This window comes from Brachyhypopomus gauderio, chromosome 3, assembly GCF_052324685.1.
Source record: "Brachyhypopomus gauderio isolate BG-103 chromosome 3, BGAUD_0.2, whole genome shotgun sequence".
NCBI lineage: Eukaryota > Metazoa > Chordata > Actinopteri > Gymnotiformes > Hypopomidae > Brachyhypopomus > Brachyhypopomus gauderio.
In genome coordinates this window covers 26,130,214-26,152,517 of record NC_135213.1, presented here as the reverse complement: position 1 = coordinate 26,152,517, position 22,304 = coordinate 26,130,214, and the positions used below count along the sequence as shown (strand labels likewise).

Sequence of the window (22,304 nt, the reverse complement as noted above, 5' to 3'; positions counted from 1 at the left end):
AGGTCCTGCTCCAGGTTGTGTGCGTGTGTGTGTGTGTGTGTGAGACCTCTCTGAGCAGGTCCTGCTCCAGGTTGTGTCGGGACAGCAGCATCTTCCTCTTGTACTGGCGGCACTGCAGCTCGTAGTACTGCCTCTGGCGGCGCAGAAGCCCCGCCTCCTCCTCCGCCTGGATCTGCTGCAGACACTCCTTCTGCTGCACCAGCCACTCCTGCTTCTCCCGCTTGGGCGTGGACTGGTTCTCATTCAGCTCCTGGATGTGGCCAGGGGGAGTTCAGTAGGTTACAGGCAGGAAGGAGGCAGAGCACTGGCTTCTCATCGCACTACTCTTCTCTAGTCTATGGGCAACAGTGTGCTCCATTTTCTACATACTGTGAGATCCTCTTGTGCATCTAAAATGGTCATAAGGTCATGAGCCCACACTCGGCCATATCCTTTCACAAAGTTCAGTGGGATTAAATGTATACACCACATGGCAATGTAGTGGGCACGGATATCAAGGCCGATACAGTAGGGTAGATATTTACTTACATCAGCAGCTAAACTACACTGAAGTGCCTTGAAAATGCCCAGTAGGGGGCGATATACCTCCTTGAGCTGCTCTTTGCGCTGCCTGTACTGGCGTTTTTGAGATTCGAGCAGAGTTGTGAGCTCCTTCTTCTGCTGGGCCAGGATGTGCTGCTGGAATTTCTTCTCTTCAGTTAAAGTAGCCTTGGTCTACAGTTAGAGGAAAAAAACCAAACGGAAGCATTGAATGGAAACAGCAAAAAGGACTGAAGATGAGAGTTTGCATTGTCAAACTGAACAGAACTGAAACCCCACACGACTACAGGTTGTTGAGGAACAAGCTTTCAGGGTTTGAGTATTTATAAAATGCATTCAAGAACGTTTCAGACTATGACAGCCATAAATAATTCATCAACCAACCCAAAATAAACTGTTGACAGGAGAGCTCATCAGAGAACCCTACAGAAGCTTTTGTGAAGGCAACCGGAGGTGCACATCGCTCTCACCTCCTTCTCCAGGATGGCCTGGTGCTTCTTGCCGAGCTTGTCACCCTCGCTGCTGAAGTTGTTCCTCTGGGTCTCCAGCTCCTTGTCCAGACGCAGCTGGTGCTCGTCCATCTCCGCCTTCAGCTTGTTCTCCAGGGCCATCAGCTGCTTCTGGTGCTGGCGCCGCATGCGCTTGTAGCCGGACATCTGCTCACGCAGCGCCGAGCCCTGCTCGTGCTCCTGGATCTGCCGCGTCACCAGAGACGCCGTCCGGATGGTGGCGAAATGGTCCCGGCCACGCCGTCGCCGCCCCCCGCCCCCGCCGGAGGGACCCTGCTGCTGGGAGTCCACCTCGGGCTGGTAGGGGTCATCATAGATGTTATCATGGCTCTGGGCAGAGAATGATGAGACGAACAACCTCAGTGGCGGGAGGAAGCCGTTTCTAAGGCGCATCGTTCTGCATTTCTCTGGTCTTGGCTCCAGTTCCAACACTACACTGTCCTGCAGTTTCAAATCCTGCTTGCTTTACTACACCTGAACCAGGTCATCAGCTCATTAAGAACTCTCCATCTGGTTCAGATGTGCTAGAGGAAGCGAAGACTTAAAATGGGCTCTGGATCCGGGGTTGAAACTCCCAGGTCTAAGAGACCTGATTTAACTCATCGAGTAATTACGAGGCCCTTCAAGAGCTGGGTAGGATGTCTCAGAGCAGGGAAAAGCACACTAACCATAGCCCTGTAGCAGAAGGCCACACTGAGAAGGCACACTGCTCAATGGGAGAATTTCACACAGCACTCAGAGATCCAACACCCAGTTTCCTTCTCCCATATGGAATTCACAGCATGAACAGTCAGAGCCCAACACTATAAACAATAACAAGGAGGTACACAGTCACCTCCCCTCTTTGGACCTCGGGGATACTGACCAAGGGTTTATGCAGCACGGAGCTGTTGGAGGTGACCGTGTGCTCGCCCTCCTGCATCATGGCCATCTCGCCGCTGTCGTCCGAGCCGTCGGCCAGGCTGTTGACGGAGGAGCTCTGGGAGCTGGCGCTGATGGACATGGAGGGTAGCGAGTGTGAACTCTCCATGCTGTTCACTGTGCCCGTACGCAGCATGTACTGCTCCACGTCCTGCCAGTCAAACACACAAGCCAGAGCTGGGAAACGTCCGGGAGTAAACACTCTACTAATCATCTGAAGAGCAGTTATGGAAGACACTTCATGGTATACAGTGTTTGACGCCCACCTCCTCCTCTTCGGCACCCTCGGCCGCAGGGCCATTGTGAGTTTCCTGGAAGAGAATCTTCTTCATCTTACGGTACTGCAGGTTGTCCAGCTCTCGCACGGCGTCTTTGGTGCGTGCAATCAGATCCATCACAACGGTCAGCGGACGCTCCCGGCACAGGAAATGATGCTGTGGATGAGGAAGGTCATAGATGGTCAGACAGTGAGCATTCAGGACCATTACACACTACACAGCGCAGTTCCCCCAAAACAATCACCAAAATGGTGCAGCGGGTATCATACATGATGATATATCATAGATCACATTGTATCTTATTTTCAGATCCTAACCTGTGTGCAAGGACACAGCTAAAACCTTTTTATATACAGATATCGTGCAGCAATGCTCTGCCATTGGATGCAGTAATAGAAGATCCAACCATCATCCGTTGCCTAACTGATCACCTATGTCGTTGTAATCTGATCTGATCCAAACCAACTGGTAAAATCATGAGCTGCCCATGATTTTCCCCATTTTACTCAAAAGTGCGGCACATTAAGAAAGCAAAACATGTTCTGGTTCCTGACTCAATTTTTTGTCTCAAAAAGACCAGAACATTATAAAGGACACATACCATCCAGTCACTCCGTTTCAAGTGTTGCCTTCAAGTAGGCAATACAGATCAATGAACACAAAGACAAAGATTCAAACAGTTTTTCCCCCCACTGCAATAACAACCCTCAATTCTACAAGTATTCTAAAAAGTATGCATGTCTGTAGATGTATTGTGTGCTCATATTGTTTTTATGCAATGATTGTGTGTGTTTAGGTACGCCGCAATACATGTTTCTATTTCTTTCGGCTTATAATAACAATATGACAATGATAATGTATGTGTAACATTTGAAAGGGTTACAACTCCAGCAGCTACCTGCGCTTCCCAACAGTCATTACGTAAGCATGGTGAATGTGAAAATGAGAAAAACCTTTAGATATACAGACAGACCCACCACTTTATTAGGTACACCTTGTTAGTGCTGCTTGTACGCTTTTGTCTTCTTTGTGGCATAGATTTAACAAAGTGCTAGAAACATTCCTCAGAGATGTTGGTCCATATTGACATGACAGCATTACACGATTTGTCAGTTGCCCATCCATGATGCAAATCTCTCATTCCACCATGTCCCAAAGGTGCTCTATTGGATCGAGTTCTGGTTACTGTGGAGACCATTTGAGTACACTGAACTCATTGGCATGTTCAAGAAAGCAGTTTGAGTGGATTTGAGCTTTGTGACATGGCGTGTTATCCTGGGAGCTATCAGAAGATGGATACACTGTGGTCAGGGATGGACATGGTCAGCAACAATACTCATGTACACAGGTTTTTAAACGATGCACAGCTGGTGTAGGGGCCCCAGTGTGTGCTAAGAACAAATGCCCCACACCATTACACCCTCACCACCAGCATGAAACGCCGATACAAAGCAGGATGGTTCTGACCCCACAATTCAAAGGTCACAGCAGAAGATGTTTTTCCAATCTTTTATTATCCAATTTTTGGGAGTCCATGCAAATTGTAGCCTCAGTTGTTCTTAGCTGACAGGAGAGGCACCAGATGTGGTCTTCTGATGCTGAAGCCCATTTGCTGTGTATTCAGAAATATTCTTCTGCATACCTTAATTATAATGAGTTACTGTTGCCTTTCTATCATCTAAAACAAGCCTGACCATTCTCATTTGACCTCTGGAATTTTGAACAAAGATTTTCTCTTTTTCTGACCATTCTCTGCTGACCATCAGTGTGAAAATCAGCACAGATCAGCTAGGGATGCACCGAAAATTCGGCCACCGAAAATTTTCGGCCGAAATGGCTTAAATTTGCATTTTCGGTTTTCGGCCGAAATACTTTCATCACCGAAACAACACGGCCGAAACAATGTGCTGTGATGACGCAAGCAAAAATCGCCACCTGCACGCGCTTATTTGGATAAAGCTAGCAAAAAAGTTTTCCAGTGATGGCGCCGAGGCAAAGGACATTACACCAAAAATTATGGAACTCGTTGCCTTAGACGATCAGCCGTTCTCTGTCGTAGGGATTTCGTAGGCTAATAGAGCACATTGAGCCCCGTTATGTTTTGCCGAGCAGACGACATTTCTCAGAAGTGTGTTTACCTGAACTGTTTAATGTTGTTGCAACTCACGTCACGTTTTTATGAGAGAATTTATATTTATCTTTCAGGCCAGTCAGTTATAATTAAATTTAACTCGTATAAAATACATATATTTATCCTCTCAGATAAAAACGGTCTGCAAGCGAGTTTAATTTAATTAGTGGTCGGCCGTTGTCAGCGGTATCGCCGTTAACGGCCCACCACTAATTTTATTTTATAATATGCATTACTGTAATGTCAGTGCTAAATAAATATTTTCAAATCAAATTTTGTAGTTGATTTATTCTTTGAATAGCAATGCCTTGATTTTAGTGAGGTTAGCCATAAATCCAATGTTACTAATAATTGGCATAATGTATTTCGGTGTTTCGGTTTTCGGCTTTCGGCCTTGGTTTCCTCATTTTCGGTTTTCGGTTTCGGCTAGGAATTTTCATTTCGGTGCATCCCTAAGATCAGCAGTTTCTTAAACACTCAGACGAACCCACTTGGCACCAACAGCCACATTCAAACTCATCTACATCACTTTTCTTCCCCAATCTGATGGTCGGTTTAATGTCAGCATGATGACAACCATGTCTAGATGCCTAAATGCACTGGGATGTGATTGATCCGTGTTAGATATTTGTTGAGGAGCAGTTGGAACATGTATGCCTAATACAGCGGCTGATGACTGTATGTATAATGTACACATACACCATAAAAAGGTTTTGGATATTTTCAACATAGCTTGTGTGTTTTTAAATGATCAATGAACAGCATAAAACCATGATTTTTTTAGACTATGTTGTCATACCAAAAACATTTTCGAACCATAACATCCTTTATTTGCTGCAGTTATACTTGCACTCCTAAGAATTGCCTTTGTACACATATTTGTTTCCTTTGTCAGCTTCCTCTAACATTCTCAAAGCTTTTAACAGCCTTTTCTCTTCCTCTATACAGCCTCTCAAGAGGCTGCACAGGACTGCCAGGGGCCTCATTAACATGCATGATGTCCACAAGGGCCCAGACTCTTCACACCTTCCAGAATGGTGCATTTCCAGTGTGGTGATTTGATGATGTTTTTAATGAAATGCAAGAAAACTGTGCATCTAAGCTCTGAACAAGATTCAAAATAAAAGACTGCACATCACCCATCACCACTGACAGCAAAGTTCTTCATGCAGAAAGAACCTTGTTGTGTCTTGGCTGAAACTAAATAAAGTTGAACTCAACAGCATAAGAAAGCTTGAAAGAACAATCATGAAATTCACCTTGAGCAGTACGTCAGAGGTAGGTCTGTCCTGGACAATCTTCTGCAGACAGGAGTCCACAAAATTTCGGAAATAATCCGACCTGGGAGGGGGGAATAAATAAATAAAATAAATGAAAAAGCACAGTCTGATAAGTGTTACAGAAAGGAGGAAGGCGCTAAAATGTGAAGGCATAAAAAGCTGCCATTTATGGAGTCATCAGGGAATCAGGTGTGAAGAGAAACCACAGAGGGAAGAAGATAGATGTATTATAAGTGGGAAGAAGACACATGAGGGAAAGAGACGAGATATGTGACAGAATGGATGGATGTCTCACCAGTGATTAGACTGCAGGACTGGGCTTTCGTTCTGGGCGATGTGGTATAAGGCACTCATAGCATTCATGTTAAACAAGGGAGGTTTCCTCTCCGCTGAGACAGAGAGAGAGACAGAGAGAGAGAGAGAGAGAGAGAGAGAGAGAGAGAGAGAGAGAGAGAGAGAGAGAGAGAGAGAGAGAGAAGCAGCCATATTGTTTTGAACATATCAAAGGGCCCATTTGTGAACAGTCACTTGTCAACATCAGGATAGAGACGAGCAGATTCGAGATTCTAGAGTTGCATTTGTGTAGCGTACTTCTGAAGACTGCTTGGTTCAGTGTTGTACAAACCTCCAAGAGTCAACTGCAGTGCTAGTCAATTTATCAACAAACCACTAGTAGTCTGGCAAACCAGGCACAAGTACAAACATCTCCATTAAATGACAAAAAAGCACCAAGCCACTAACTCAGGATAGTTTAGAGCATCACCCGTCTTTATCTGCAGAAATATTTAAATTACAAGCTACTATTACTTACATCATATTTAAATATTCATATTTTAATGAATACTAATCTTTTGTTTAACACCTCTAGCAGTAATGTGTGACACTGTTGTTCCTGCAGTTTCAGTGGGAGATTTCATGGTGTTCCACTCTCATAGCACATCATATATAGGGCATATAGCAACCATGAATAAGTGAAGCATTGACCTTCAATAATCAATACGGGGCGAGTCTCAGTGTGGCTCAAAGCAACTCACCCAGTTCTATACAGGTGATGCCGAGTGACCACACATCCACTTTCCCATCATACTGGCCCTCATCCATGGCCAGGATAACCTCTGGAGCCATCCTACAACAGGCACATGTTAACAGCATTTAATGTGGAGAATGGAATATAAGAAAAAAACACCATCTAATGCTGAATTACACAGGTTCTTAAGAAATGCCACATTGTCATTAGAAATGACTGGAAAAGCCCCAAGGCTGAAGCTCCTGGATCATACCAGTAGGGCGTGCCTACGAAAGAGTTGGCAGGGGCGACAATGGAGGCAGAGCCAAAGTCCCCCAGCTTGACCTGGCCTGGTTCAGTCAGCAGAATATTGCCTGCTTTCACATCCCTGTGAGGAGTGAAATACAGAAAGATCTCAGTGACAGGCTCAGAATGCAAAGGTACTCCATGTTTACTCCATTGAAAATAAAGGACATCACAGAGCAAGTACAAACTGAATATGCAGTTTACAAAAATAGGTTTTACAGACATAATTAATTCAACTATATCTGAAAATAATACAGCACACACGTAATTGCTTATTGTTCTATAAATATCGACAACTGGGGAACAATTACAGTGGAAAAAGGCAGACAAAGTACTGTTGCCAAAATATCCAGGGGGAAAGACTGACTCTACCTGTGAATCATGTTGTGGGAGTGAAGGTACACCAGGCCCTGGAGTGCACCATGAATAATCGCTGCAATCTCCACTTCCTGCAATGGCTTCTTGTGCACTAAGATCAAAGAGGAAGCAAGAAAAATGCAATGTTTCCAATTTTCTCAGGACATCACATTTTCAGTGTATAAATGTACTGAGAATAGAGGGGCCCTAAGAATATTTATAACCCCATAACTGAGTTATTTGTAGCTCACATTTCTACATCCGTGTAAACACTACCATCACTTCAGCAGGTCTGGAGTTTACTGGCAAAGAAGTCTGTGGCTTGTTGGTATGGGCTACTGTGAGAATCTCTACTAGCTAATGATGCTAAATAAAAGAAAATCGCCAGGAACCTGAGCATTTCATGATGAAATTACATGGTAAGACCAGCTCTATAAACTCATTTGTGACCATTCACACTACAGTATGATCATGAGCAGGAACTAACCGATCTACTTTTCTACAAGTATGACTCACCTTCCAACAAGTCTGATGCTGAACCCAAACAGTACTCCATCACCAGCTATGCGAGAGGCAGGAGACACAGAATTACAAAATCTTAACCATACTGATGTCCGATGTAAGTTTTGACCCATATTTAATTGTAAGATTAGTGTGTGTTCTGTGTCATGCTTTTTAAGGCCCCTAGTTAAATGAGAAGCAAAGCCATTTCCATAGCATAGCATCTGCCACAGTTGATAGTTACTTTTTTACTTATGTTGAAGTATTGACAATATTGAATTCTTCTAGCAACAGATTCGAAGAAACAATAGAGATAAATGCTTTGCCAGTGTAAGCCAATAGAAGATGCTGTAGAAATCCTAGAGTGGTGAAAGGAAATGGTGCTACTGGGTCAGTACATTCTTTGCTTAGGGCAGCACGATCACTGCTGAACCCAGGCAAGCCTGCACCCTCACCCATGCCGTGTGCTCCCTCAGGTAGCAGCCTCTGTACTCCACAGTGTTGGGGTGTTGCAACTTCTGCAGGAACTTCACCTCTTTGATAATGTCCTGCCACTTCTGCAACAGGAACAGGAGAACAATGCAACGGTCAGGGGACTATTTGGAGTCTACTTCCTTGCGCTGAGCCGACACGCCAGATCCCACACGCTGCTGCTCTGGGAGCTGGCCTGACTGCACATTTAAATGTGCTGCAATTTTTCACCTCGTTTGATTGCTTGCCACTATAGGACATCTTCTTGATGGCCACCACCTCATTGGTGCGGATGTCGTGGGCCTGTGAATGAAAGAACATGGTGGCTGTTTTATCACTAGTAGCTGGAGGAGGGAGCAGCATTTGCCCCACGGGGGTGCTCGTTTTGCCGCACTTACAAAGTACACGGCTCCGAAGCTGCCATGGCCTATTTCGCGCAGGTCCGTGAAGAGCTTCTCTGGGTCTTCCCTATAAAAGAGCTCAGCCACCTCCGGGTCCTTCAGACTCCCTGCCCGCACACTCGACGGCATGGCCAGCGCCTTCACACAGTCACACACAAACTATGAAAACTCAGAAAAGCAATGCCCCACTGTAAGACAACCAAGCATAAGCATGCAGTTTGTAAAATCAGATATACAAACTCTCTCGTGTCCAATTCAAAACAGTTGTTAAGAAAATGGACTGTTATCCTATGGTTTCAGTTCGTAACACTTCAAACAGGTATGAATATAATATATTTTCATATGTGCTGCTTTGCTAATCAAAATCATTCAGGCCTATATTCCAAAAAAAATTATGATTAATTAATTCCCACAACCATTAACAGAAACTCCACTCATCCACATCAAATGAAACGCAATGACACGTAAGCAGACCAGCATGTACACAAGATAACGTTAAGCAACTTGATTAAGAGATTTCACAAAGTGATGCTATTCACAGAACACAACAGACTCCATGGGTGTTCTGCTGTCTGGAGACACTCAATATTCATGTGGAACCTATTAAACATTACAGAGAATAACAGAAATAGAACTGAACCTACAACCAGATTCCACATGAAGTTACAACTGCACATCACAATTACATGAATCAAAAACAGTGAAGAACCCTTCAGATATAGGGAGGGGTTAATGTTTAGTTTTTTTTTTATTTTTGCATTTCACAGCAAATCAAAACAACATGGTTGACATTCAGTCTGGAGCCTAGAGGTTTGCAATATGGCATTTATAAAAGTCTGCGGTATTATAGCTAAAAACTGAAACGATCGTTTTCCCCATGCATTCATGGATGAGGGAATACTAGAATGTAATAAGTGATAAGCAGAGTTGTCAGATATAGCGAGCTAACCTTATTTATGTGGAGACAGACGAGATTTCCCCAACCAGTTTTAACCAAAGATTGTACCGAAATCTTCAGACGCTGCGCTTCTAAGGGAAGAACATCCCTCGAACAGAAATTTAGGCTGCTCCTGCTCCAGATGTTACTCACTGACAACAATCTTCTACGGCAAGAGCTCACTGCGAGGTAGCAGACAAAAAACGTAACCAACGTAAAGCCCAGCGGTGTTCACAGAGAAAACTTGAGTAAAAAAAACACGACGATAACGATTATTTTTAAATCCAAATGGCACAAAGACGTACATTGACGTTTGTAAAGAACAACGTCTGGTTTTCCGAGCTGTCTTAAGAGCACAGCAGACAACAGCCAAATTCAGCCTGTAAGCTAGTGAGCTGGCTAGAGCAGCTTTCACATGAAAACATGAACACACCCTGTTCCAATAATACACATAACCACCAAAACTAAACGACATATGTGCGTTATAAACCATCATTTAAGTCACGGTGTCTAGCAGCGCTCGGCCAAGCGGGACCTTCGGTTGTGGACACTGAGACTCGCTCAGGCGACATGAAAAACCTCAACCAACACTCATAAAAACAAATACAATACGTGCATATGTGGCCAGAGCTGAGGGAAAATCGAGTATTCAACAAACGGCTGATGTGCCGTCCGCGTCCCTGGGTCTCACCGTGGCTCACCGGAGCCAGCCCGGGCGGGCCGACTACGGCCTGACGACGAGGAGGAGGAGTGGTCCTCTTTCTTCTCCACTCTTCGCTTAGCACAAACTACGGTTGTTTACACGTCCATCCATTTATTTATTGTTCTACACGGTCACTGACAAGTCGAAATTTTTGAAGAGTGAGTCAAGGCTTGAGACCGCCGGCTGTGGTGTCGGTGGCCCGTCCAGCTAGAGGGACATGATCCGTCAGTGAAAGGGGCTCGGCCGCCTCAAAGTGCGACGCGCCACCGCTCCCGGTCCCATCCTCATCACATTTACTCGTTACGCCGGGGTCATTCGTTTAAATCGTGGCTGTCTAACACCATCAATCCCACTTCCATTTTCTTGTTCTAGTTCATCCGTTTTTTTTGTTCAGGAGGTGATGATGGCGGAGCGGGGCAGGAGAAAACCGGAAAGCGGAAGCCCAAATCCAGTTTCTCTACGGTCGTTTGACGGTTCACGATCCGGTGTCGCGGTCGCCTCCTGTAGGCTACCTGTGGATGGAGACTGTTGTCTTAGATTTGATTACTAAATGGATATTTTTTTTATCGAGTCAAGTGAAATATTTTATTTATTTATTTGAATTGTACAAACGTGTTTTAAGGATTCAGGACATGTTCACAATGCTTCCTCTTTCTGACTCCTGTGAGGATGGTTTCACACGCATCCTTCACAGTCTCATCAGCATAAGTGAACAGGAGCCTGAGAGAATAACAAGAGCCTGAGAGAATAACTGTGCTGGACTAGATCATCTTCTGCATCCTCAACACAATGCCTCTACCTCTACCAAACGCAGGTGTGTTGCTTTCTTTGGCTTAACCTTTTTGCAGTGCTCTCCCTGGGTCAAAGACCTCACCTATGTGCCATTCTCTGATCTGAGTCATAGTGGCATCAAGGACATCCACAGCAGGCAATTAGACATGAGGTATATATTTTCAGATAATTAGATATGAGGTATATTTTACAGATAATTAGACATCAAAACAAATTAAGTAAATAATTCTAAAACACCATGAACTTCACTCAAATGTGGTAAGTTTTGACAGCAGGTCATTGGCTGAGGTTACTGAGCCAATTAAAACAATTGAAGGCTTTGAGAATTGCCTTTGAAAGGCTTCTCAGTTTCACCGTTCTCTCCAGCTATATGTTATTTTGTTCCTCTATTTTAGACATTGAATGACTGAAGTTAAAAGCAGTACAACACGGTACAGTAGTAAAAGTTTCAAGTCTATGAAAAAACTTTAGCATCAAACAAAAAGCATGCAATATCCCCCAGTATTAGATTAAGATTGTGTGCACAGCAGCACATATACAATGTTTTGTGAGTAGACTTGGGTTTCACTCTGGCGTGTGTTTCACTCTGACATCATCCTTGCCCCATCAAGGATGTACTTTCCCCCTCAAGCCATCAAGATTATGCAATACATTATACAATAGATTATTGTATTGGTCTTCAAACTGGAAGCTCTAATAAGTCAATAAACCCCAACTTGTACAGCACACAACAGCCCGAGTCCTAACAAGAGCTAGAAAGTTCAGTCACTTTAATTCTGCTCTGTCGGCACTGTGTTGGCTTCTAGTAAAATTTTGGATAAATTTTTGGAGTGGTGTTCTGTTGTGTTTCTTTGCTTGTCACAGTTTGTTCTGTAATGGTGCAGCACACCCCCCCCCCCCCCCCCCCCCGGAATAGGCTCCCTTGCAGACCGCTTTGTACCTGTATTTCGTGTGTGTCTGTTGTTGTTGTCACTCCCTCTTGTTAACTTTCCCCGTGTTAGACTGTAGCATGTGTCTTGTTTTTCCCTTGTTAGTGTGTGTATTTAATCCCTTGTGTTTTGTATTTGTCGGTGTGTTTGTCTTTATGTTTATTCAATGTTCTTTGTTCACACCCCTCCCTCGCTCACCATGACACCTTGGGCTGCAGTTTGATGATCATTGTAGTCATATTGTTGTACTTGTGGCCATGTGTTTTGGACACTCTGGTAAAAAGAGGAGCTGAGCTGTCAACTGCTGGATTTGCTGAAGAAACTGGCTCTGGACGTAGCAGTCAGGTACAGAAGGGCCAAGTGGATCACTACTTTGGCTTTTGCAGAGGCAAAATAAAAGGGTGTGGGAGGAGTTGGGAGAGGCCATGGAAAGTAGCTTTCAGCTGTCGACTCAGGAGAAGAAAGCAATTCCCAACCGCTGGGGACTTAGTTGAACCTCAGTTACAAGAGGAACAATGCTGGTCATGTATCACTGGACCAGCTTTTTAACCTTGTGAGGGTCTTAGAAGATGCATGGGAGTTTGTTCAACTAGTCTACATTAGGGTGACCAGATGTCCTCTTTTTGAGACTTAAAAAATGTCCAGGTGGAATTTTTGTTTTACTAGAGCTTACACAGCTATGGTTAAGCGCCCCCCCCCCCCCCTCTATTTTTGCAAGGTGTCCTGGGAGTATGGAGTACCGGGCCCGCTGCTATGGGCTACTCAGCCCCTGTACAGACAAAGTAGGTTCAACTGGTTCTCAGTTGGGGTTGGACTCCATCGAGGCTGCACGTTGTGAACGATTCTGTTCATAACTTTTATGACCTCTGCTTCTCCTTCAGACCACGCACCCTGCCTGCACCCAGGACTCTCTCCGCACTTTGTGACCCTGGTTTGACCTTGTGCTGCTTCGACTCCTTGGCCTCTCCCCACGTTACTGGACATCCACATGTCACCAGCTGTAACTGTTTCCTCTCCATAGCGAAGTCTGTGAGTGAGAGAAGCATTAAAGAAATGTCTTTACGATTGGATCCACTCGTGTTGGGTCTTTCATTACACATTACAATATTTTATCATATTTTACCATTATAAAACAAATGACATTTGATACCAAAATCACTGTGACTTTAATACACAGATCACAGAAATAAACAAAAAGCAGAACAAAAACAGGTTTATCTGGCCCACCATGAATAAGGTCATCGGTATGCCTGTGAAATTGCCAATTGACTTGTGTGCACCACTGCTCAATGTGCCATGTGTCCAATTATACCTGAGGGATAAAATGATGTTGGGCCAAGTTAAAATCAGGTTTCTCTTAAACAGAGAAACATGTCATTTATGATGCATTTGTTATTTGTCTGACCTGACACACAGCCTCTTGCCCCTCTGAAGCATTTCAGCTGTGTACACCACTGCGCTATGGGCCATGTTTCCAGTTAGATTTGAGGGATAAGATGATATTGGGCCAGACCCAAATCAGGTTCCTCTCATAGGGAGGGACCTATTCTATATGGTGCATTTGTTATTTCTCTAGCCCACCATCAATAAGGCCTTCAGTAAGTCTCTGAAATTGGTCCTTTAAATCCATTCATCTGCCCACTGCTCAATATGAAGTTGTGATATTGCAAGGCCCTTGCCAAAATCAAATGCTCCTCACATAAGGAAGCGTATCCCCTATTGAAAATAACCTATGTTATTAAACCCTATGTTATTAAACCCTAAAACCTAGTATTTCATCTTCTGATTAATTAGTGTGCCATCACGTCATGTTTTCTGTTTTTAGTTTTCACATCTAAAGAGTATAGGTTTTCCTTACAGTACAAACAGACTAAATCAAACATTATGTACAAATTGCATACAACTGGAATGAAGTGCCATAGAAACCATTTTACAATAGAAATGCTTTCATTATATTCTAAATGGGAAAGTCACCTTAAATTTATGATCTCATGCTCATTTGGTGCCTCCATCTCTGTTAAACAAAGTGCGCAGCAAGCGTGCGTCGTGAACACTTCCTTTATGAATAAAGAACCTACTTCAGCGTCATGTTTCATTTGCTCAATCACCATTCATTGGAAGTGTCCTTCCCATTGCATCCGTATTTGGACATGGTAGCCACTGGTAGTACCGCTATCTAGCAATTTAAAATTATTTTGTTGTATTTGAAGTCCGTGTTAGGTAAGATTTGTTTAACTTTGATTTTTGCCATGCTAACATGTCGTTAACGAGGAGCACGCCGTGTACCCGCAATATAGTAACGTATCTTGGTCAGATAGAGTTAGCTAGCTTGCTATCCTACTTAGTTACAATCATAGAACATATGAGGCTAGCTATCGAAAACTAAGAAAACTGACCTAACTAAATCACAAATTCTCTTGTCATTTTATTGTAGGTAGCTAACCAATTAAAGCTGGCAAAATTACAAAGGACTTCTTACGTCTTTTCACGATGCAAGCACGTTTAGCTCTTACAGTAGTTTGCCAGAAATTACAGTAGTTTGCCAGAAAACCAAGAGTTTTAGTCACGTTTGTTGATTAGAGATTAACTTTGGGTTTGATATTGCGACATGAATACCATCAAACTTTGATTAAACATGTTTATTTCCCTGTCATCAGGATGACACTAGAGCTTCATATTTATTTCTCATTCATTTACAGCTGGGACTTTATCCATGCATTTTGGATATAAAGGTGCGTTTAGAAGACTCTTACAACTGAGCTGCCATCTGTCTCATCCCAAGTTCAACAATAACATTATCTTTAAAAGCAGTACCGATTTCTTGGGTACAAACTTCTCAACTTTACGTCGTTCCTCCCGACTTCGTTCTCCCTTGCGTCATTCTTATGCATTTTGCAGCCCCCCCATCCCTCTCCACTGTTCTCATCAGTATCTCACCCCTTCTGTATCTTTGCTCTTTTTCTCTCCTCACACCTCCCTGAAGTTTTACGGTTGTCCCTCTCGGTCTAACCAGTGTGCTGCTATCATGGATTTAAAGGGAGTTCTTGAGATTCTTGAGGAGTTTGCTCCTCTTTCGTTGGCTGAATCATGGGATAATGTTGGCCTGTTGGTGGAACCCAGCAAATCACGTCCAGTCAAAACAATCCTGCTCACTAATGATCTCACACCTGCTGTTATGGATGAGGCTGAAGTGATCAAATCTGACCTCATTATTTCGTACCATCCACCTCTGTTTCGACCACTCAAACGTCTGGTTCAGAAAGACTGGAAACAGCAGTTGGCTGTCCGAGCAATAGAAGCCGGGATTGCTGTTTTCTCACCACATACATCATGGGACAGTGTCAAAGGTGGCATCAATGATTGGCTGGTAGGAGGAGTAGGTTGGTTATTTTTTAAATGAATAACAAATTGCAGAACATATGCACACACGCACATATATATCATTATTCTTTTGAATTTACTGCATTTGCTTTCTACCTCCAGGTAGTGGACATGTGTTGGTGCTGCACCAGGCTCTCTCTAGTGCCACTCAGAGGCATAGGTTAGACTTCACTGCCAAGAATCAAGAGGAGCTCAACAATATCTTGATGCTACTGAGAGAGACCGAAAACAGTGAAACGTTTCACTATAGCATTCTCAGGTATGTATGTGCTTTGTGCATTCACATGTGAAATGAACTCTGAAGGCCTAACAAGTCACATGTTATCGTCCATGTTATCAGGAATGAAGAGGGTGGCCAAAGAGTGATCCTGACCTGTCCTAGCTCAGCACTGACACCTGTTGTTCAGACTGTGTTAGGGAATGACACAGCCAGCCAGTCACTCAGCATCACCCAAGTCCAGCAGGTAACATACATACAGCTCAGCAAACAAGCGGCTCTCTTTACATTCTAATTAACATGGCTGATATTTTTAAGGACTTCATGTTCATATTCATTCTAATACTGTACAGAGAGAGATCTCTAATTTAGCCTGTTACCAAAACAACCTTGATTGGACAGTAGGCAGTTGGGATAATGTTTAGGATCAGTTAGGATCTATTCATTTGAACCAAGAGCAGTTAAAATGTATGAGTTTAGTGTGTTGGATCAAAAATATTTAAATTATATAGGTCCAATTATTTACATATTATTGCAGTAGGTTATGAAGTAATGTAATTCAAGCACTGCCACGGTTTCACTGTACATTAAGTAAAGCAATCTTTCATTAATTTTGTTGGTCATTATACATAATATCAGGCATGCAGTATGAAGATGAAATTGTTTTAAAGTTATTACACTTTTCTTTCTGTATGTTTTAGTGTATTTTTGCTGTTTTGTTTCCATCTGTTTTAGCCTCCTCTCCTAGGCTGTGGCCAGGGACGTCACAGTGTTTTGCATGAGCCAATATCTTTGGCCGTAGCGGTCCAGAGAATAAAGATGCACCTGGGTCTGCCTCACCTCCGACTGGCTTTGGGAGTTCAGAAAACATTAGGTGAGAAAAACAGTGTAAAAGGATGAAAGGGAGAGTAAGAGTAAATAAAGCTACAGTGCCAAGGCACTACTGACTGGAGTGTGGAGCCATGGCTAGGAGTGTGGAGCCATGGCTAGGAGTGTGGAGCCATGGCTAGGAGTCTGGCAGGCATCATGGATTGGGTGTTTAGTTCCCAAGTCGCTAAAATGGTGGAAACATGTTTCCTTTACTTAATTCCTGAGACTGAACTCTTAAAATGAAAAAAACCAGCAATATATAATATATAGTACATAGAGTATAATATGTTTATCATATACAGTATACTGTGTGTGTGTGTGTGTGTGTGTGTGTGTGTGTGTGTGTGTGTGTGTGTATATACACTGTACTCTTATCTGTGTACTCTCATATATATATATATATATATATCTGAATCGGAAAATCGATTTTTTCAACACAAACACAGGCCTAATATATATATATATATATTAGGCCTGTGTTGAAAAAATAGATTTTCCGATTCAGAATCGATTCGCATATGATGATCTGATAATCGATTCGTACGTCCAAAGATCGATTTTTTTAGTGAACTTTTACCCCCGCCTCGTCACTGAATTCACGCAGGCATGCTCGGTCTAACTAACTGTAAAACGACTTGGCGTCGGACAGTGACGGTAACGACGATAGTCAAATCGGCAATCTAAAATCAGAAGGACAGTTTATCCAGTGTCAGTGACTATTTACAGTTAGTCCATGTCACTCACAGTTTACCCAGTGTTTTTACAGTTTAAAAAAGTTAAAAATGCTCTTCTAACGTTGGGCGCAAGGCGATGGACGAGACAGAATCCTTTGCACTTTCCAAATCGTTACGTTTATTACATTTACCGAAGCGCAGACAGCGCACATAAAACACTTTTACATAGAACATGTGTGACTCAAACAACGAGCACAGGACGCTGCGCGAACGCACATTAAATAGACAAACCACATAAACCCCACGTGATGACGAGACGAGTCACCGGTGAGGATTATCACAAGACGCACCCGCGGAGATCTACAGACGCAGACGAGTAGACGCAGACAACGTTAACACACGCCCAACAGGGAGGGGTCAGGGACCGTAACGTGAGAGTTCTGTTCTTATAATCTCACTTTAAAGAAAAATACACGTTTACATTTTATACTTTCAGTTTATTAAGTGTGAGCACTTTTAAAATAAAAATGCATTTGGTAGCAACAGCTTTTGGGTGACTTCTTAATTATTTAAATCATAATAATAATGCACTGGTTAGTGTCCCAGTAGGAGTCCACTGTTGCAGATATAGACACCTCAAAGATGTCCTCTGTTTATTGTCCTGGATTACCTTTCTTGAAGGTAGATTTATGATTACCCTTTTCACCAGTCTTCCAGCCATCAGTAACTACCAACTACCAGTAACTATTTGCTGATTAATATTGATATAATACTAGTTTTAACATGTTGCTTCTGTACATAGTCAGGAAACGGCTCAAATAAATACATTTTTAAAAACACTAAACCCCGAATTGGATCGGATCGGATCGAATCGATTAAATCGAAATAAATCGATTCTTAATCTTCAGAATCGGAATCGGATCGATTCTTGGAATTTGAATCGATACCCAGCCCTAATATATAATGTATGTATGAAAGAGTATAATATATTAATATATAATATAATATGTAACATTTGTTTACATTTTATATGGAACAAATATATTTGTTTACATTTCAAGCTAACATAGAAGGCAAAAAGCCTTCTCTTGTGATTAAGGCAGGAGAGCAATTCCTTAACAGCAGAGATGTCCTATCCTTGTCTTGTCTTTCAGAATGTATAGTTTACTGTGTGTTCACACACAGATCTATATATACCTGTTTGATACTTTATTGATGCCATTTTTTTTGCTGAAGTCAGAGTCAGTTTTATTTATATAGCACTTTTTATACATGTTATCTCAAGCAGCTTTACAAACACATGGGTTCAGATCTCTAATGAGTAAGCCAAGGATGACACTGGCGAGGAAAATCTGTAGACGGGGATTAGGAAGAATCCTTGGGAAAACCAAGACTCAGAAGGGAACCCAGCCTCCATTGGGTGGCTCAGTCAGTCGCAGTCCATATTTATAGTTCTATTTCTAGGCCTAGCAGTCCCTTCAAATATGGATATTGATGCAATAAGTTCACTTAGATATTGTGGGGCAAAACCATTTAGTGCTTTATAGGTAAAAAGAAGAAATTTAAAATCAATTTGTTGTTTAACCGGGAGTCAGTGCAATGCCTAGAGCAGGTCCAATATGATCAACTTTTCTAGCCCTGGTTAGGTGTGGCTGCTGGTGGTATGGATCTGTCAGGTAGGGTTTGAACCAGGAGAGTGCTTGACCTCTTATGCCAATGAGTGTCTACAGCTTATGCAGTAGAAAGTTGTGATCAATGGTGTCAAAAGCAGCACTAAGGTCTAACAGTATAAGAAAACAGCATAAAGAAACGTGTCCTTTATCAGAGGATATTAAGAGATGATTACTTTGGTCAGCACAGTTTGTGTTGTGGTGGGGTCTAAATCCAGACTGAAATAATTAGAGGACATGAATTCTGTACTGATGCTAATAGAGACATTTCATTTGAAACCAGACGGAGTCAGTTTAATGCAGAATATGTGCTCTTATTGTATAAAATGGAGAATATGAATGCAATTAGGTTTGCATATCAACTGTTATTTTTTTGTTGACTTTTATTGATCACTGTCTGTTTGGGTGTCAATCTGTCAAGAATCTGTAGTGCAGAGTGTTGCAGTGTGTGCTGGATCAGGAGCGTCTGTCCTGCAGGGCGTGAGTGCAGACCTCTACATCACAGGTACCTTACAAACCTCTCTACATTCTTCAGTATTTTAAACGTGTACGAAACAAAATGATCATGTTTAATTTAGAAGGAGTTCATAAATCAATCCCTGCTGGAATAATCCCAGTCTGCTGTTGCAGTGTCCTGGCATGCTCTCAGATTTTAACATTTCTTATTAATCTAATATTTGGTTTGAGATGTCACATAATCTTCTTCTGCCATTACCTGATACTTTTGTGCAGTATTTTGCTTTCAAAAACAGCCTAAATTATTTATGGTTGTGTGATATTGCACACACGTTTACACACCTACACACAATTCATTTCCATACTAGACATTTATTAATTTACAATGTGAGTAATGATAAAAATCTGATGCCACTTTTGTTCTGGTCTGGTTGTTCACTTTTAGGGGAGATGTCACATCATGAGATCCTAGATGCTGTTGCTAGGGGCACAAGTGTCATTTTGTGTGAACATAGCAACAGCGAGAGGGGTTTCCTGCCTGTGTTTAAGGAAAAGCTGGCTGCACGTCTACCAGATTCTGTTACCATAGCAATCTCCAAAAGGGACAGAGACCCACTGGAGGTGGTGTGAGGTGGCGTGACCCTCAGGAGGTGGTGTGACATCCTTAATTTTCAATTAAGCTCCTAAAATGTTGTTGATAACAATGTATGATCACTTGTTGTGATGTCTAACTCACAGACCCTCATTGCTATTTAAAGCAAATAAATACAAATAAATAAATAAACTGTATGGGACTTTTTAGTACTGATATGATTTTTCTCAGAGATTAGAAAGTTATAAATGTAGTGACAAGAAATGTGTGTTACATGGCTGGTGGGATGGGGTGTTCATGAATGTAGTCTGACAAGAGTGTAGGGTAGTCCGTCATCACTCCTGTGGCTCCATGTGCAAAAGCAGCATCTATGTCCTGCTCCTCATTACACACAAACAACTGCACCTGGAGACGAGAACATGGTGTTATTTATGATGGGCTAACATCTGGCTGCGGTGAAGTTTAAAGACTCGGCAGTGTTATTCCTTTTTGAATTGATTACTGTATTTCAAGGTGTGATTGTTGAACGTTGTTGCAGCCATCTTTTATGGACACACAAGATTTAATAATTGTTACAGAGGAAAGGAATCACCTGTATTCCACGCTTCACCAAGTGTTCAAACAAAGCCTTTCTCATGGTAAGCCTATAAAAACAGTTTAACATTTAAAAATATGCACCTTATTATTCCAAAAGTCAAATAGTGAATATCACTTACTTGTCAATGATGGAGATCACAAGTTTGTTCCGAAGTATGGCCTCGTCTGGAATATATGTCCTGCACAAACGGTGTTTTAGCACCATAAGATATGTAAAAGCATTGTGCATTTTATCATCGTGAACATTGAACATATCAATTAAGATGGACATTTAGTTCAGTAGGTATGTCAGGTCCCTTCTTTGTTTAATTTTAGGCAGGTAAGCTGCTGACCTGTTGATTACTCTTGGCAGGTAGAACTGCAGTAGACCCTCTCCTAGAGGGACGAAAGGCAGAAGGCCAGTGTAGTAAAGGACCAGCAGGAGGCCCACTCGTCTCACAGTGAAGCTGTAGGGCATGGAGGGGTTCTGTGTGCACATGAACCATACACTCATACACAGTGTTTGTAGCATCCAGTTTTACAGAAAGGAGAGCAGCATACATAGTACCTGTTTCTGACACTTTGCCATAATGTCAGAGTCCTCGGTAGCCCAGACTGTGATACTCTCTCTGTCATACTTTTTTACTAGAGAGGAGACCTAGGGAAAAACATGTAGCAATTTTCAAAAATGTTCAAATATATTAGAATTCTTAAGCAAGAAAATAAGAAAATACCTTTTCTATCAATAAATCGTGGTTTTCTTTAACTTCAATGTTGACAGGTATCTGAGGGAATTTATTGAAGACATCCTCTAGCAAAGTGAAGCTTCGGTCATGTCCTGTGCTGTAGTGCCCTGATTTAAGAGATTAAAGAGCATTATTACATTTCTACTGGGATGCTGTTATAATATTATATTTGAACCTATTGGCTCTTGTATATTTTGTACAGCTTTGAATGTGTGAAAGTGTGAATGGTCAAAATTCACCAGAATTGAATGTAACCTCGAGCGTTTCTTTATAGAGAGGCAAGTTCTGAAATATAAATGGATGAAATATTAATAATTTTTGTTTATTTATTATCATCAGTTATGATTACACCAGAGAGAGAATCTTTATACAGCTAACCTGAAATTTCAGGGAGGAGATGTCAGTGTTGTATCCTGTCTGTCTTTCAAGGTTTTTGTCATGGGACACTACTACGTATCCATCCTGGGTTAAATGACAGTCCAGTTCCAACATCTCAGTGCCCTTTTTCACTGCACTGAGAGAGGAGCAAAGGGTTGATATATGTATAGCAAAGTTTTTGTTTTTATTATTCAATGTCTGCAAATGTTTATTTGTTCACTAAAAAACATTTGTTAGTTGTTAGTAATAGTTTTATTTTTGGTGGTGGCAATATGTAGATTATTCAAGATTAGATATTACTTACTTTGTAAAAGCTGCCATAGTGTTTTCTATCTGTTCTCCAGCACCTGAGTAAAAAGCCCATATATTCTGTTAGAACACAAACTGCTCACATATTTCAAACAAACAAATATGGCTAAAAACAACAAATACAACAGTTTGTGTAATTTGTGCATGAATCAGTGAAATGAAGTTAAATGTACTTACCCCCTCTGTGGGAAATATGTCTGCTGTGAAAAGCTAAACATTTCCTCTTATGGAGAATGAGAGGGTTGCGGCGCAAATACCAAGAGCACATAGTGAAGAGACCTACAGCCAAAGCACAGAGCCCTAAAGCAACCTCCATCATTGAGAGTGTGTGATTCTTTGGTCAGAAATGCTACAGATGAACTATTTTCACTTT

The 22,304-nt window shown here is 42.1% G+C and overlaps 3 protein-coding genes and 2 long non-coding RNA genes across 8 annotated transcripts in view; 2 read left to right on the top strand and 3 right to left on the bottom strand.

Moving 5' to 3' along the window:
- Positions 1 to 10,796, bottom strand: part of taok2b (TAO kinase 2b) — an 18,313-nt gene extending 7,517 nt beyond the window's left edge. For 2 of the 3 annotated variants that reach the window (XM_077000739.1, XM_077000737.1), the window contains exons 1-15: positions 10,330 to 10,796; positions 8,699 to 8,839; positions 8,532 to 8,603; positions 8,285 to 8,386; positions 7,845 to 7,890; positions 7,344 to 7,440; positions 6,940 to 7,053; positions 6,694 to 6,785; positions 5,955 to 6,048; positions 5,639 to 5,720; positions 2,237 to 2,404; positions 1,915 to 2,121; positions 1,011 to 1,379; positions 586 to 714; positions 47 to 250 (exon numbers count right to left, since the gene is read on the bottom strand). In XM_077000739.1, coding sequence (XP_076856854.1) covers positions 47 to 250; positions 586 to 714; positions 1,011 to 1,379; positions 1,915 to 2,121; positions 2,237 to 2,404; positions 5,639 to 5,720; positions 5,955 to 6,048; positions 6,694 to 6,785; positions 6,940 to 7,053; positions 7,344 to 7,440; positions 7,845 to 7,890; positions 8,285 to 8,386; positions 8,532 to 8,603; positions 8,699 to 8,830 — 1,908 coding nt within the window. In that variant the 5' untranslated portion in view covers positions 8,831 to 8,839; positions 10,330 to 10,796. Of the gene's footprint in view, positions 1 to 46; positions 251 to 585; positions 715 to 1,010; positions 1,380 to 1,914; positions 2,122 to 2,236; positions 2,405 to 5,638; positions 5,721 to 5,954; positions 6,049 to 6,693; positions 6,786 to 6,939; positions 7,054 to 7,343; positions 7,441 to 7,844; positions 7,891 to 8,284; positions 8,387 to 8,531; positions 8,604 to 8,698; positions 8,840 to 9,650; positions 9,821 to 10,329 lie in introns of all 3 variants that reach the window. The other variant, XM_077000738.1, reaches the window with a different exon arrangement.
- LOC143510894 (uncharacterized) lies at positions 10,773 to 13,132 on the top strand. The gene is made up of 3 exons (XR_013130102.1): positions 10,773 to 11,155; positions 12,781 to 12,844; positions 12,944 to 13,132. It is a non-coding gene; the product is annotated as an uncharacterized LOC143510894 (long non-coding RNA).
- LOC143510895 (uncharacterized) lies at positions 12,944 to 14,457 on the bottom strand. Its single transcript, XR_013130103.1, has 3 exons — positions 14,037 to 14,457; positions 13,290 to 13,374; positions 12,944 to 13,089 (listed from the first exon to the last, which is right to left on the bottom strand). It is a non-coding gene; the product is annotated as an uncharacterized LOC143510895 (long non-coding RNA).
- nif3l1 (NIF3 NGG1 interacting factor 3-like 1 (S. cerevisiae)) lies at positions 14,127 to 20,108 on the top strand. Of its 2 annotated transcripts, XM_077000743.1 has the most exons (8): positions 14,134 to 14,282; positions 14,762 to 14,794; positions 15,076 to 15,442; positions 15,546 to 15,702; positions 15,784 to 15,907; positions 16,396 to 16,534; positions 19,296 to 19,379; positions 19,776 to 20,108. In XM_077000743.1, the coding sequence occupies exons 3-8, from the start codon at positions 15,088 to 15,090 to the stop codon at positions 19,958 to 19,960; spliced, it is 1,044 nt and encodes a 347-aa protein (XP_076856858.1). In that variant the 5' UTR covers positions 14,134 to 14,282; positions 14,762 to 14,794; positions 15,076 to 15,087; the 3' UTR covers positions 19,961 to 20,108. The 2 variants fall into 2 exon arrangements, with proteins under 2 accessions (XP_076856857.1, XP_076856858.1); XM_077000742.1 differs by having other exon boundaries at positions 14,127 to 14,282; positions 14,762 to 15,442.
- On the bottom strand, positions 19,683 to 22,304 carry gdpd3b (glycerophosphodiester phosphodiesterase domain containing 3b). The gene is made up of 10 exons (XM_077000745.1): positions 22,109 to 22,304; positions 21,927 to 21,969; positions 21,623 to 21,758; positions 21,484 to 21,529; positions 21,233 to 21,351; positions 21,067 to 21,156; positions 20,852 to 20,985; positions 20,639 to 20,698; positions 20,515 to 20,566; positions 19,683 to 20,327 (listed from the first exon to the last, which is right to left on the bottom strand). The coding sequence occupies exons 1-10, from the start codon at positions 22,248 to 22,250 to the stop codon at positions 20,193 to 20,195; spliced, it is 957 nt and encodes a 318-aa protein (XP_076856860.1). The 5' UTR covers positions 22,251 to 22,304; the 3' UTR covers positions 19,683 to 20,192.